General features: G+C 36.7%; 1 protein-coding gene across 4 annotated transcripts; it reads right to left on the bottom strand.

Annotated features, from left to right (window-relative positions):
• On the bottom strand, window positions 429–14711 carry LOC105170095 (serine/threonine-protein kinase TOUSLED). 4 transcript variants are annotated; one of them, XM_011090705.2, is made up of 16 exons: window positions 13883–14711; window positions 10066–10155; window positions 9721–9948; window positions 7216–7278; window positions 6943–7050; window positions 6725–6769; window positions 5911–6023; window positions 4218–4284; window positions 3615–3681; window positions 2881–2978; window positions 2629–2808; window positions 2271–2481; window positions 1736–2000; window positions 1316–1370; window positions 983–1144; window positions 429–726 (listed from the first exon to the last, which is right to left on the bottom strand). In XM_011090705.2, exons 1-16 carry the CDS (start codon window positions 14111–14113, stop codon window positions 631–633), a joined length of 2079 nt encoding a protein of 692 aa, XP_011089007.1. In that variant the 5' UTR covers window positions 14114–14711; the 3' UTR covers window positions 429–630. The 4 variants fall into 4 exon arrangements, with proteins under 4 accessions (XP_011089007.1, XP_011089008.1, XP_020552652.1 ...); XM_011090706.2 differs by having other exon boundaries at window positions 7228–7278; XM_020696993.1 differs by lacking the exons at window positions 9721–9948; window positions 10066–10155; window positions 13883–14711 and adding an exon at window positions 8280–8690.

The raw sequence follows: 16844 nt of genomic DNA, 5'->3' as shown, positions 1-16844 counted from the left end.
GGCAACCAAAAACAAGAAAACTTGCGCTTGAGAAATATGGGATGTTTTCATCCTTATTTACTTTACAAATCACATCCTGAACCATACCTCAAATCTATTTCTCAAAAAAGAAGAGTGTAAGCAACTTTGAGGCTTCAGACTAATTGGAACTGCGCATCATCCAAATGGCATATCCCAATAATCAGACATCAACGAATATGCTAATCAGGACCTGTTTGCATGAATTGGAGCGCATCGATCATACACAACATTCGTCGCGATTCCTAGCAAATTCGAATCTGCATATGTAAAACACTAAGGGAGAAGACGAGGCACAATTTGTGTTACAGTTAACTTCCATTTCTTCTTCTCGTCTTTCATGCTTTCTTTAACGCAAAATATGTGGTTTCTTGACACAACACATACAGATGAAGTTGCAGGAGAAAAGGTTGGGAAAAGGCAAAAATAACTCTGGTTTTTCGGAAGATAGTTTAAATAACAACTGGGTACAACAAAAATCAAATTGGCTTTACCACTATACAAAAATTCTCAGAGTTTCTCTGGATGTATCTCCTCAACTTCAAGAGTTCATGAGATGGTGTCGTCTTGCCACATAGAGCTTCACCTCAGTCGCGAAGCTTCTATTCTGTGTCATTTCTTTGTATAATTTAAGTATGGATCTTGAGCAATAGTTAAAACATCAGGTCTCTCTGCTTGATTATATGTTAGACAACGACGAATAAAATCCTGCATGAAATAGACAATTGTTGGTGTAAGTTATTAACGAATAAAGTAGACCATGGGTTTGTTCAAAAAGACATGCGACATAAGATATTGTATGCCACATTTTTACCCAAAACTGGAACCAGGAAACCATGTCTGTGAAATGACAGATGATCTCATTGATTCACTTGTGGAATTTGATTAGAAGGGGTCACGTAGAAGGGTTCCGAGACACCAAAGTCGAAGAACCACCTTAAGGAAGAAAGTTGGAAGAACTTACTTTTGCCTCATTCGATACAGATGGCCTTGCAGGAAATTCAACTTTGCGGGCTTTGATAATTGTATCTTCACGCAATATTCGCTCTTGTGTCTGATCATGCCCAAAAGGCCGTCTGCCAAACAGCATTTGGTACAATAAAATACCCGCTGACCAAACATCAACCTGTTCCCAGAAATGCACAGTAAGGTAGGGTCTATTAAGTATTCTAGAGGAGGTTGATTTGCATACTTGTTGAGATGATCATCAGACCCAACTTGAGAACAAACAGTAGCACCAACCCCCCATCCACCAGGAAAAAGAAAAGGAAAAAAAGGAATCATCAAAGTGACTGACCTTTGAGGATATGAGAGGAGTCTTGTTCAGCTCAAAGCATTCTGGAGGCAGATACCTGAAATTACATTGTGAGATATAATCAAGAATACACAAAATTGACAAAACCAGAAAATTCATCAAAATTCCGCACTATTCTGTAAACAGGTCAAGTTTCTGATACAGGAAACAGCAAGATTGCCCAATCATTCACTGAGAAACATTCAGTGATTAGGGTGAATGGTAAAAGTATTGTTTCCTCCATAGAAAACAACAATAACAATGACAAACCTTTCCATGAGTTCAAAGAGGAAAAAAGACACATAGATTGACAAAGGTACAATAACCTTTGCAAATAAATCAAGTTATTTCATGGCTGGCATCTATTGTAGTTGATGCCCAAAGCAGGTACTGGAGTCAAAACTGAACTACCAGAACACTCACCAATATGTTCCAGCACCCTGAGATGTAAGTTCCATGCCCTGCGATCCAACATCATCCTCCACAATCTTGCTAAGACCAAAATCTGTGACTTTAGCAACACCAAAGTCATCAAATAAAACATTTCCAGGCTTCAAGTCATAATGAATAATTTTTTGTGATCTTTTATTCAGGTAGACAAGGCCTTGAAAGATCTGGACAATAATGATCCTAGCTTCTCTCTCTGGCAGCATAGGTGTTGCTTTCAGAACTGCATCAAGATCCTTGCCTGGGAACAAGAGAAGAAACTTTAGTCACCCTCAAGAGTTGGTTACAGTAAATAAGGTGCACTATTATGAAGTCGCATCCATCTTTATATCATTAGAAGGAAAAGGCTGCAAATGTGATGGTGCAATAATTCTTCATAGTTTTTTCATGTATGGGTAGGTAACAGACCCACAATTGTATATCCTCTCTTGGATATTGTTCTTTGTGTTTCTGTTCACGAAGAAATGTTTAATTGTTGATACAACTGAGGGAGCACTTATATGAATCATACCACTACAGTATTCCAAGACAGTGCAGAATGTGTTCTGATCAATCTCAAAAATGTCCCAAAGCCGAACTATGTGATGATGAACCAACGTTTTATGAATGTTGTATTCCCTGATTGCATGTCGTATATAACTTTGCTTCTTATCTTCACTCCATTGAGCATTCAAACCATGAAGCTTACAGGCAACATATCTATGTTCCACCAAGTCAAAAGCCTGTCAACATCGCTGAATTAATATCACTACAGTAACATTTATTCTCATGACTAATAAAGAGGAAAGAAAAATTTTGTGATAAATGGCCCTTTATGCAATGTGAAATTCAGAGAAAATATTCAGGCAAGTAAACATAAAATCTCTCACCTTGTAAACCTCACTAAATCCTCCTTTGCCAAGAAGGTTTAAGAGAGCATAATGATGATTCAATATTTGAAAATTGTTAAAACGGGAGCCATCCTCATCTCTTATACGTTTCATTTCACGTATAAGCCTTCCTTTCTCCAATTCATAACGGTCCCTTTCGCGCATTACTGCTTCCTCCTCCTACAAACCATTCTGCAACATATAACATAACAAAATAGCAATGAGAATAACTACAAGAAGAAACAAACTTACACGCTTGATGCTGGCTAGACGAGACTTATATATCTCGTCCTGAATGAGAAGATCTTCTTCCTGAACCCCACCTTCTGCCTCAGCTAAATCACCCTTATCTGTATTGGATAAAAGTGCCATTAGCTCTCCTTGTGTGGTGAAAAGATAATGAGCAGGTAACAAGGAAGACAAAGACACTAAAATGAAAAGGCTATTGCATCCTCAGTGGGTCACAGAGGAGAAAAAAATTACTTATTAACCACTACCAAAACGTCCTTTTAGCAAAAGCAGAATAGATTTTCAGCAGAACAGTGAACAAATACAAATTGCCAAAACGATTGGGTGTTTTGACAAAGCGAGTTTGAAAAACAAGAAAAAGAAAAAGGCCCATCAATAGCACATCTAGTAATTAGGATGTCCAGGCACAGTGCGCCATCCATCACTCAGCCAACAAGACAAAACAAAAGAGTCCTATTCCCTACAGCAATTACATAGTGCAAGCACAGCACTTTTGGAATGATTATTAGCCCACTATCAAAGATTTGCTTCAGTTATGTCGCACAAGACAGATCCAAGCCCTGACCAAATTCTCTATCTCAACGTTTGCTGTACCTTATCAGATGATGATTAAATTATAACTTTATGCTTTTTGTGTCATGGCTGAGATGCATATTGTACTAATACCTAAAAATGTCATCATTACAGCAAGGAAATGAGGAAGTAGACATTTGTAACGATATAATGAAAGCCTTTACCTGATTGGCGTTTCTTGAGAGATTTTCTCTGCCTTTCAATAGCCTCCTTTGTTTCCAACAAACTCCTCTGAACAAAAAGACTAGGATGAAGATTATTCAAGCAAAACTGCCTGTGGGATTCACAAAGGACCCCCCACAGTGAAACTTCAGACCGCACAGTGTATTAAGGTGGCACTACAAGCTACAGCGTAATATCATGTTTAGGCATCTCAAAAAGCCGATGGCCAGAAACATTAATACATACATCATTCAAAATTCTCTTCTTGGCGTTTTCCAACATAGCATAAGCATAATTGACCACCATTAGATGCTTCGGAGTTAAACAGGTCAAGGTGATGAAAGAAGTAATGTACACCATTCACTAACTCTCTGAACAATGACAGAAATACATCTCAAAGTAAGAGTTCCCTATCATAGAGTTTTAGACGTATCAATAGAAGTATTGGAGATCAAGAGCTAATATGGAACTGCATAAATCAATCATTGATTGTTTTAACACACACAACACTTGAGATGCATGTCACCAAGAAATATGCATACCAGAACAAATATGAGTAACGAAAACTACAAAAACGAATCAAGAAAAATTCAGGAGATGCATACAAGTTGGGTATTGAGATCCTTTAGTGCTTGTCCATCCTCCCATGCCTCAGATATGACTGTTCCAGCTCTATCAAGTTCATTGAAGACAAAAGGAAAGGAGATTAATAGTTAGGCGATAATCCAACATAATGAAATTAAATAGAGATCCAAAAGACTTGTAGAGCATAAAGTTGTAGTTCAGCTGCTTTAACTATCAATTGGGAAATAATTCAGAGACTTGTGTTTATCAAAGAGCCAATCAAGACCGAAACAATAATTTTGCATGATCATAATGTTTCCCAAGCAAAGTATGCACAAGTAATCAAAAAAAATTCTAAGAATGTAGCCATCAAGAGACCAATTTAAAGTTCTCAGGAACTCCAGCTTTACTAAGAACCTTGGCAATGTTAGAATTTTGAAACTACAACTTCTGCCAGCAAAGTTTCAAAAACTCTATGTAGGTATCATTAAATTATGGCCCCAGAAGACACACTGGATCCACCATGAAATATACCAGCAAATCCATGAAGAGAACCCCAGAAAACATGAAAAGTTCAGTGCATGTTCAGAGCAATTTAAACCTGGAAGCCCAAAATTAGGGAGAGCAAGTCTTATTTCTCTGACTGTCAACACACAGTAAAGATGACAATGAGTACAAGAAAATCACCAGGCTCACAAAGTTTCATTGTACTCTTTTAACTCCTTTAAGAATCCTAATATGTTTAGTTATTGACTGTTATCTCAAACAGGTCCAATATGAAAGCTGAGCTCCTAAGGAAGTCAACTGTGGTACATACTATGGAGGAGGAATCTGAGGAGTGCAAACTTCACAATAACAGCAGAATCTAATTTATATCATGAAAAGGGTTACCCATCAAAAAAAGGAACATGGTGACTGGTGTACCACTACAGACACCAGAAGTTCTTGCATAGTACAATCTTAGGATTCTGAGACTCAAGCTTTTATGCAGGTCACTAACCACCACAAAATCTAATCCCTAAACTATTACTTCTCTTGACTCAAACCTCATCTCTAATCCCATGGCTTCATCTGATTAATTGATTCTCAAACTTCCAATTAGGAGAACTTTTGATTCAGGTAAACTGAAGTTCCAAGAAAATGCTATCTTTAAAAGTAAAAGAACAACAGGGGGAGAGAGAGAGAGAGAGACATAAAAAACAAGGCCAACTGTATCTGCGCCCTTTTATGAACAGTGCATCAACCTGTGGCATGTAAATACTATATTCGATGAAAGTGACACTTTTTCTTCAGGGAATAAAGCTCAAATGTGCTCTTAAATAAAACTATTTATACTGATAAAAACACATTTTCTGCACCTTTAACTGACCTTACCCACCAAGGCCTATAATCATGCCCGGTGGAAGTAAACAAAAATAGTTCCCAAGGTATATCTTTTCAGGTCTAAATCCGATCAGGAAAGAAATACATAACACAAGGAGGAGGACACAAAATCCTCAAAAGAACACATGAAAGGAACCAATTCATAAATAATATGCACATGACTCCCATACATTCACGTAAACATACAGTAAGTCTCCCAATTGTATAGATTTCCCCATTGTATAGATTTTATCAAGTTTCATTCTTATACACTGAACAAGTTGACTGATTCAACCCAGTTCCTTTGCAATTGGAAAAGGATATATGCATGAAAAACTAACTATTAATCGAAAATGGAAAATCTCGAAGAACCTGATCACTCCGACATTGCCAAGTCTCAAGGAATCTTGGCGTACTTTCATCCTTGCTTCCTGCCTCTCAGCTTTTGAAACAGATATCAATAAATCAGATATCACTTTCATTCTCTGCATCAAATGAAGAGCAAACATAACTACATGCTTGAAATAGTAATCTGACATGTAAAGGTCATTCACCAAGAGCTGAGCCCCAGGTGTCGCACATAGCTGTGGTCCAATATTTAGCATAAGCACTGATACTACATACAGCAAACACTGTTTGTTTATCATAAATATCTCATCCTTTTAAAGGTAAAGATTCAAATTGGTTGCAGCTCTCCACTCTCTAAAGCAGCACCAATAGCTGAAGATTCTAAACCCATCAAGAAAAGGACCCTGACCCACACTATTGAACCCATCAAGAAAAGACCATCCTAAATACAGAGATCATCACGTCGTGTCAAATAAAAAGTTCTCAACTTAAATGCATGTGAGTTTTTTCATGCTCCAATTAAGCAGCTTAAACTTGTCACCAGCACAGAAAATGGCGATTGAAGTAAATAGAAGACAAGGAAAAATGTGTCTGTATGAAAACACAAAAATTATCATGCCACACACAATCTGTGATGTTCATGCATATACTCTCTGACAGTCAGGTCTTTGCAAATCACGCATGTCTACTGTGAAACTTATCTTTTGCTTCATTTTTCTCAAAACAATTAAAGAAGTTTATTGAGAATGCCTTCCTCAAACCCAAAAGAACACAAAAAAAAAAGGAAACATTTATGAGAATCACGAGGCAAAATGGAAGCAGAGAAGAAAAAAAAGACCTTTGGCTTCATCTGCTGTTCATAATCTTTGAAATCCTTAAGCTCCTGTTGAAGTAGGAAAACAAAACCATACAAATAAATGAACATAAGATTCTGCAATACAGGAGAAAATGTCACTTAACAATTCCCATACAACAACACATAGTACAATAGATATAAATTCTTTTAACTGATGAGATTCAGATGTACAAATAGCAAACAGAAAATACCAATTATACCTTTTCCAGTTGTTCACATTTATTACGATAATCAGACGCCTCCTCGCGCAATTTTTTCAGCTCCTCCCCTAATGTTGCAACTTTCACACGTAAGGAAGTTGCTTCATCCTAAATCATTCAAAACATAGATAAATCATTAAATTAATAGCTGAACATATAACACCATCTCAAAACCATAATGTTTAGCAGAACTATGGCTCTGGGACAGGAAATTCTAGGTTTAATTCTAAAACTAAGCTGACTGGAAATCTTTAGAAAGGTTCAGAATTTAACATGATTGGAAACCTCTGTTGAGGACTGGCTGTCATGCCCAAGCTGCTCTTTGGAGAACCCATCCTGCATAGCCAGCCAAAAGCGGAGTAACTAAAGGCATCAACTTTCATTAGGAAAAGCAATGATTGATTAACTAACTCGTACATGTAAATCTATTTTTTCCAGTCGGTTAATTCAAATTGGATGAGTTCCAAAGTGCAAAATAGAAAAGCATTAAAAATAAAAAACCCGTGCAGAAAGTTGACAGCTTTCTTTGTTATCTGTTACCACACAGCACAAGAGAAGGTTCAAGACATTGTATGTTCTCATCCTAAAATGAACCAAATCTACAAATGGCATATGCAACAGTGAAGAGCAATTCCACAAAGAAAACTTATGCCCATGGAAAATAAGTTAGAAATGGATTAATCCTACAATTTGAAAGTAGGCGACTAAAACCCTAAAAATTCGCTGGAGGATGAAGTAGGTAAGTAAAACCCTCACAGTGGATGGAAGTAGGTAACTGAAACCCTAAAATCTGTGAGATCCTCCAGCCAGATGACGGATGCGGTGAGGGGTATTATGAGTTAAACTGCATCCAATCCAACCTTGATTGGCTGGAATTTAATCACAACAGCAGATAATACAAAATTCGTTTCAATTACAATTTCAATCAACTAGTGAAAATTTTCCATGCCAAGAGACTGCTCTGCTCAGCAATTCATTCAGGATAATCTGATACAAAAATAAAAATGGGATCATATTCTTTCTACTCAACAACCTTATCAAATATAAGGCATGGTAATTGGTTGGCGGGCAGAGTAGACGCCACAGATAAGCAAGCTGATGCCAATTGAAGGATTAGATATGTGGAGGGCACTGGGCTGAACAGCTAGACATGAAGATTTATTATGGCAACATGGTCTCTTAGCTGTATGATCACATTCATCCTCATTACTGCCACAAGTATGGTACTCCATTGTGGGGTAATGAGCACGGAAACCACGCACATCTCTCATCCTCTCAATAGTCATGACTGCGTAAATATATGGCATCTGATGAAAAATAATAAAGGCCACTCTTACCTTCATCTTTTAGTTCCTGTGTTATGGGTGGCCCTCTTTTACCAAGCTTGTAACCAAATGAGTCGTAGATCCACTAACTCATCCGAAACCGCACAGCGAATTAGACGTTCGTTTCAAGAACTTCAGGTGGGGCGGGCTGAAGTCATGTTGGGCTGGGTTGTGAAAGGATTGACTGAATTAAAATGGGTTGATAAGCTTAGGAGTCAGCGGAAAGGGAGGGATGATTGGTTGATAAGTCCAGGAGTAGTGAAAAAGGAGGGAGGATTGGAAGGGGGAGCAGAGTTCTATCAGAGAAAAGAAGAGAGGAGGGGATGGGGGTGAGGATGGTTTTTGTGAAAGCGAGAGTTTTTTCTTTCAGGAGTGATTGACAGAAAGGAAGGTACAGGTGATAATGGGCTTATTAGAGAAAAGGGAAAGATGAAAATAGTCTAAGGGGTTGGCCCAAGTCCAACCAACCTGTTTAATGACCAGAGATTCAACCGACACGCATCCATTACCTAGCCTCAGCCGCCCATTTCCGACCTTCAAATGAAGATATAGCCAGAACCAGATAGAGCTATAGTAGAGTGGGGAAAGGGCCACTATATTTTGGTCTGGAAAGGTTGCTCAACAAAGTTAAGATCGAAAAGAAAAAGGAAATTGTGGCATTTCAATGTGAAAACTAGATTGCAAATTCAAACCAAATCCATAATCTTGATTTCATATAAGATTTTAGCAACCTCAGTTTCAACTTGATGTTAGAACTGCGACACTGGAACAAACTGGACAAAGGTTGAAATAGGAAGAGTGAGCATCAATTTTAAACTAAGAGAAGTTTATGCATCTGGTTTAGACCAAGTTGATTTTGTGACTTCCCAAGACAACAGGGTTAAAATGGTAATCAAACCTCATATTTATAATCCTAAATTACAAAATAAAATATAGAAATATAGCTTTTCTCAATGTCATTCTTGGTTATAAGAAATCATATTGGAATAGAATTCAGAAGTTAAATGGTGAGAAACCAACAACTCGGTATTTAATATCTAGTAGATGACATATATCCTCCATCACAACACTCATTTCCATGCCAGCAAACTAAACATGAGCCAATTACAAACTAGGAAAAGGAGGTGGGTAACAATATCACAACACCATCAATAATTTGGAAACGGAAACATTTGACTTGTAAAGAACATTTGAATTAATTCAGGAGATATTGCAAATACTCAATCAAACACATCACTTTTATGATGAATGTGTATATTATGGAGGACAGGTAAGTAAATTCAGCTTATCCAGGAACAAACGATATGATAACATATTAACACTAGATATGCTGTGTTAGTCAGAAATGCAAAGAAAATCAATGCAATTAATAAAAGCATGTGATTTCTATGGCGAGTGAATGACTGAAGCAGTTATAGAACTTTAAGAAAGCAACTACCATAGTAAAACACACCTTCTGATTTGAGTTCTCAACCTGACCATTCGAGGGAGAAAACATCTGATTTCTTGCCTGATCGGTAACTCGGTGACCGCGACCTCTACCTGAAGCAGAACTTGCCCTGCCACGGCCTTGTTTTCTTTTATTTATATCAGCAGCAGCCTTGGTAGAGTCCATTGTTTCTATGGTCTTTTGCTTAGCATCAGCTGCTGCCTGGTGCACATTTCCTGAAATATTACCACCCTAAAGGACAGACATCAATTAATAGAAACACAGGAAGAAATGGAATATCCAATCAAAATACTAAAAAAAAGACAAAATATTTAGGCAAAATCATGTCAACTGGGAAACTCTGTTTACCTCAACATGTTCAACAACAGTAGTGCCAGAATTTTCTTCAACCTTACGTCTTTTTTGAGTGTTTGCTTGTATGAGAAAGGCTCCTCCACTCTGCATATGAGAGCCAAGTCAAAATGAGAAATAACTGATTGAGTAAATCCCAACGAATCAGTCTTAAATTGTAAGGATAAAGGAAGTAGAAGACAAATAGCAGGCGTCCAAGAAAAGTAAAATTTTCAAAACTAAGAATCTATTGCATAACACTAGAATAAGAAATCGGACTGATTGGACAATCATTCCAACATAGGGCAACAGAGAAGGAGGGGATTTAGGATAGATGTAGAGTGGAATCAATCCTATACTTGGGCAGCCACAGCAGACATGATTCACTAATGCAGTGCTTTCCGCAGTCAAAAGCTGCATTAGATACCTGGGAACACCAGATTCATGCTTGAAAAGTGTGATATTAAACCAGAAACGCATACACAGAAACTGAAAAGGATGGAGCAGCATGGTGAGAAAGTTGAGGAAAGGAAGACGGCCATGTTTTATCACAATAGCCTGTGCCACTAGTTGACCACAGGTTAAATTGCTCTTCATATTGACAATGTATTTTGCAGGTAATGAGGCCTATTGATCCCACTATTCCCATTCTTGAACATACGTGAACAAGCGAATCGATTTCCTAGTCGCACTATAGTTTTAGCATGCTTGTGTCTTGACACTAGATTCATCTTAAGTTTCCAATTCAAGCAACAGAAATGCATCCCAAAAAAAGTTAAAAGGACAAACATAGATAAGATTCTCTAGATGAGCACATTATATTTTGGATTACAGTGAAGCACAAGGAAATTTAATAAAGCTATGTCAGGGTGTGGCAAATTGATAAGTTTCCTCCAGCTAAGGTAGATTGTAAAGCAAATAAACGAGTACAAATGAAATCATGAGATGCTAAACATAGCATTACGAAATGCATTACAAACTTCCTACAAGTAGTAGTTCTTGAATCATACTTGTAACACTGGTCAAGCCTGGTGATTAATGTAGTACACATTAGTTTCCTATAGGAAATGAATGGGACACAGAGATGTTTCTTTAAGAAATTCCATAGTGGCGTGCAACACATCCACAAGAAAATCACTAATGCGCGATGATATGTGAAGACAGGACTACATGCATTGAGAGGTTTGCATTACAACTTTACAATTGAAAGTTGGAGGCAGATACTATGGGCTAGTATCTTCACAGAATAATGGCATATGTCGTCCAGGGTAATTAGTTACACCTATCTAAACCAAAATGCCCTCCTCTACATTCTATAAGATTCAATTAACAGTACATGCTTACATGAGAGCACAATGTTTCCTTTTCTTCAGTTTTTTCCGTCAACAATTGCTGAAAGATCCTGTGCAATGTCTGAAATGCCGAAAGATCCTGTGCAATGTCTAAAATGCTTATAGTTTCTTGTTTTACATTATGATGTCCCCTTGCACACATCCAGTCTGGCCAAAAATATGTTCACCTTTCAAATAAAGAAAGGATATCCAGAAGGACATATGATGAAGATACCTAATAACATGGTGAAAGAGCAAAACTGTTTGCTCCTTAACTTTTGTTTGATATGATAAATCAAACATAAGTGAAAGTTTAAAAGATTGCATATCTGTGTATGTATTTAAATGATAAGTTTCATCCTATGATTTGAGTTTCTCTTTCAACTTATTCTTAGTTCTAAAAGTCCGGACATTTATAACTAATGCATGGTACACTTAGAGACCATTAAAAATGCACTTCCAGTTATAAAACTAGTTTTAACTATCTTATATATGAAAAGGTGGTAGATGCAGCCACAAGGAAAGCATATTGACAAAATCCAAAAATTTAAGGTCCGGGAATAATCTGTTTCTTAATTAGCCAAATGTTAGTAACTCCAACTCATTGGTGACAAGAAGGCACAACAATGGCATGAAATACGTTTATGGCCCTTCACAGTTTTTGAGACCACACAAATATTATTTGCTGCAAATAGTATCAAAATATGCATCTTTCCTGTCAATTTCAATTCACTGCTTATTCCAAACACAGTGTGTTTTCACGCTTCTGAGGTTTTATATTAAAGACGAACATGACTAGAGCATCTTAGTCTGGCAACTAGTCAGTTTCCCCAATCTAAGTTCACTAAATATTTTGACATACAGGTTTGCCATTTCAAAATTCACATATTGAAAAGTCAGATCTTCATCTACAGGCAAGCTTTGTACCAATTCAGCACAATATTAGCTGATCTATTTTCTTATTAATAAAATTTGATATAACTTTTGCTTCTTTCACAAAAAAGCACATTAAGCAAAAGTGTAGCATTTGTCGCCTTCTCCTCTATATAATCTGGCACTTCAAAAAAGTGAATCATGATTGCAGTTGCTTATGGACATAGCCGTATCATGCCACAGGTTCTTGCACCTCCACTCTAAGTTTATCCACCACAACAGATCTGGCATCAACTAAGCCATGCTGGCACTAATATTTCAGCTTGACTTTCTAAATCATATATAGGTTAAACAAATATCCAACGATATAGTTTCAAAATATTGAAAATTCTTAGTACACAAGAATCAGTTATTAGCCTCTATTAAAACTACAGGAGACAAAATAACTTCCTTGAAGAATAATTGATCCATATAATTTTATGTGAACTTCATAGTCCACGACATAAACTCTTGCCAAAAATGAGCCTTGAATCAAATTGGCATAACTGTTCAGACTTTTATGACTACACCACCAGCACCCGAACGTGGAGGAAGCCCAAGTCCATTCCGAAAGCGTGCAATTTATGAGCATCCCCAACATATTAACTACATCCTTGTTAAGTTAAATTCCACTTCAAGCCCATGCATTAGCAAAAATACATGAATACATCATGACCATTGAACGCATAATGTTCAAAATTTGCCGTCAAGTTAAATGTATCAGCCACATCGCAAAATGATATCTAGAATCAAAATGTTCCGTAGTATTCATAACTATTCCAAACATAAGCAACCTCTTTAAAATCTGCATTTTCTAGTGGATAAAAGTTCCACACTGAAACTTTTGAAAACTAACCACGACATCACAAGGTCGAAACACATGAAGAAACAAAAAAGAGTTCAATATTCCAAATCAAAATTTTATCATCCAGAGATCAAAGGAGTGAAACACATATCAATCGATGAATTAAATATCTCATCACGATATATGTATATATATATATCGCTTCTAAATTATATTAGCATAAGGCAAGGTCGTAACCTGCACTTTATAACCACCTACATATGTTTGCCACAAGCATTAGTAATTAAGAAATGACTCTTTTCCCAGTCAAGGGTACTAATTAAACCACATTTTATGTGCAAAGTTTCCAAGTACCTGGCTCCATGATTTTTACTGTCAATATCTCCAGTTCAAGAACAAAAAGCACTTCCACCGAAAGAAAACGTCATCACACAAAGAATAATTGAATTCAATTTCAATGTAAGACATGTAATAAACATCAAGCTATAGCATGTGATAGACATTAAGCAAATTTGTCTAGAAGCAGAGAAAGAAGAATCACTAATTCACTAAACCCCAAAAATTACAAGCATAACAGGCATTCCATTAGAACCATGCACATTCAGCATCAATAACTATCCATTCTATGTCAACCATATAAGCATGAAAGAGCTGAGAAATTGTAAAATCAGGTTCCCTTTGTGGAATAAGCATCTAATTGCATCATTTGAAATAGCTGGAGGCAATAGTACAATTATAGACTAAAAACAAAGTTACAAGGAACAACTCTCTGAATCCAGATACTCACATCATCATCAGAATCATCACTATCGACCAGAGACTCGGGGCGACTATCTTGGGTCCCTCCAAACCTCGCAGGAGCCGACCATGAATTCAGCTGCGCCTGGACTTGTGGCTGCGAAGCAACTGCAGATGACGCCTTGCCCACTAATCTTGCCTCGAGTTTTGCAATCTTTGAGGATTGATCCGATTGGTTTGAAGAATTGGAGGTGAAATGTAAAATCATGTCGTCCGACATTGCTTGGCAATTAAATTGAAGTAAATTCTAGAGAAATTCTAGTTAATGCAGGTAAAGTTACTGAACCTGCATTGACACAGAGCAGCAGCAACCCAAAAAGAAAAATAGAAAGCGATAAATTTTGGATTCTTGGATGAATAAAGTGATTTCTCCAGAGACCCTTTAAATTAAAGAGTGCACTAACTCATGATAGGTGCACATACAATCACTCTCCTAGTGAAATTTCAACTCCGTGTGTGAACTACGAGTTGCGAGAGAGAGGAAGAGGATATGGAGAAATTGATTTAATGACTGAGAGAATTAGGGCTTCGAACTTCCTTATTTGCAGAGTAGAATTAGAAGAATGAGTGAATGCAGTTAAACCATAGAGGGAAAAATGGTGGGCAAAAGGGAGTGAAGGGGAAAGACTTTTTGAATTTTGGTATATGGTGATGATGGTGGTTGTGTTTTCTCGAGGGAGAAAGGCCTTTTCTTGGCTATGCTTTTGGTCTAGTTTGATGAAATTCTTTGGGGCTTAGGGGAGGAAACCAATTGTCGTTTTGATTTGGTCATGGAAATTGGTAATATTCGTGTTTGCAGTATGGTTTGTGAGTTGTGACAGCTAAATTTATTGAGGGGGGAGGTGACCAGGAATTGTAGAAAATAAGGGGGATAAAATATATAATACATTGTTGTCTTAAATATTTAAATAGTTACATATAGCAATTAAGTACCAAGTGTGTCATGGCTAATATAGCATTTTGTTTGGAAAATATTTACATTTTTTATGAGGGATTATGTTGTAGTTTTCATTCTTCCGTTGATAATTTTGGTGGCAAATATTTTTATTTATTTATTTTGAGGGGATATGGGCTAAAGAAGAATTTTTGAAAAAAAATATGAGAAATAATATAAAATATATTGTTGATACATACATGGTAATAAGAAGAGGGAATTGTGAAGAGCATAATTAATAGTATATGCGTTGTGATTGATATGATATTTTGTTTGGAAAAAAATTTACATTTACTATGATGGATTATATTGTAATTTCAGATTTCAAAAGGTAGCATTTTTTTTCTTTCTATGGAAGAATGGGATGAAGAGGAAATTTAGAAAAAAAAAAAAAAAGACAAAAAAAGTATAAAACATCACTGCTCTAAATATTAATTTGAGTAGAAGCGTATTTGTTAATAAAACAGAAATGAGTTTGGGATGTCAACTTTTGGTGCTTTCAGACCTTCCATGGAACGTGATCGAGGACTGCCAGGGGGCCGGGATGTTTTAGCTTAAGTGGTTGGTGCAGTCCTTTGACGTCGGATACTTAGCTTGGTGCATGATCCTTATATCAAAGTTCAGATGTTGTGGATGTTGCTCGGGTCCCCTCTCAATGGTGCACATTGAGGTTGGAAGGCCTGGGGGACACGACAAAGGGATATTGGTTGTCGTGCCAAGCGCATTTCGGGAAATGTGTTTACTGGAGAGTGGGTGTTTGTCCTCATCTATTTGGAGTTGATACAACAAAGGCATGAGCAATCAAGGTAGCGGTGGAGGTCGCGGGTTTCTTTTTGGGCATGAGTTGGAGATCGAAAGGAATTGTCATTTGAACAATCGACTCACATGACTTCGACTTCTCGCTCCTTGGTCCAATTTTGGAGGAGTGTTAAAAGCTATTATCATGTTATTCTTGATGTGAGCTCTAGTTCGTAACTGAAACATAGATAGGGTAGTTCATGTACTTACTATATGTATTTATATAAATCATATCATAATTAGTAAAATGTAATTTATTTATTAAAAAGATATTTTAAATATTTTTTGGAAAAATTATTCCTTCTTCCCGAACTCGACAGCCATAAATATTAAATTATAGAAAAGATAAATGCTAACACTAAAAAATTTATATCAAGTGCAGCGAGGTCGTAGGCCGCAATAGGGCGGTAGGAGCGAGGGCACATGCAGGAGTTGAGGGTGGGCTAGAGAGTAGGGTTCGGAAGAATGAATATGTTTTTTTTTTTAAAAAATAATTAATATATTTTTAATAAATAAATTATTTATTTTACTAATTATGATGTAATTTAATGAACTACATAAATTATTTTGAATTATTATTTATTAATTATAATAATGAGCAACTTTGTGACAATAGTATTCAATATTGAAAACATTTTGAGATGTTTGTAACATCTTTTGGCCTCTTGCCCTCAAGCTAAATTGAGAAAAAAAAAATGAAAATATTGTGTAAATAGGCTAGAAGTTGCTTGTGGGTTATTTACATGTATAGATAGGGACAAAAATGCTTGTTGGTGCCATTTTTTCCCTCCAAGAAGTTGAATACACGCTTGAAGCACCTTTTTTTTCGAAAGCTAACCATTGACTAACGATACATGTCAAATCACGTGCCTTTTCCATCAATACTTAATGGAACAGGACCGAAGGTGTTAAAAAATTAAAAGTTTAGGACCAAAGGTATTGAGCCCGTAAAGTTCGGGATCAAAAGTGAGTGACCATATCTAGTGGAACCAAAAGTGATATTTTTTCATTTTAAGAGGTGTAAATATAAGGCCATTTTCATCATAAATAAATTGGTCCATTGTTTGGGGTAAATGCACTTTATGCACAGTTCAAAAATGCAAATACGTTAACCTTTGTTTTTCTTTCAAGTTATCCCTTTTTCGCTTTTTCATTTTTTAAGAGACATGAGGAAGAATTTTAAAAAATAGGGGGGGGGGGGGGGTATATATCACTCTAG

This window comes from Sesamum indicum, linkage group LG9 (genome assembly GCF_000512975.1).
Source record: "Sesamum indicum cultivar Zhongzhi No. 13 linkage group LG9, S_indicum_v1.0, whole genome shotgun sequence".
Lineage (NCBI taxonomy): Eukaryota > Viridiplantae > Streptophyta > Magnoliopsida > Lamiales > Pedaliaceae > Sesamum > Sesamum indicum.
This window is presented reverse-complemented; position numbering and strand designations above follow the sequence as displayed.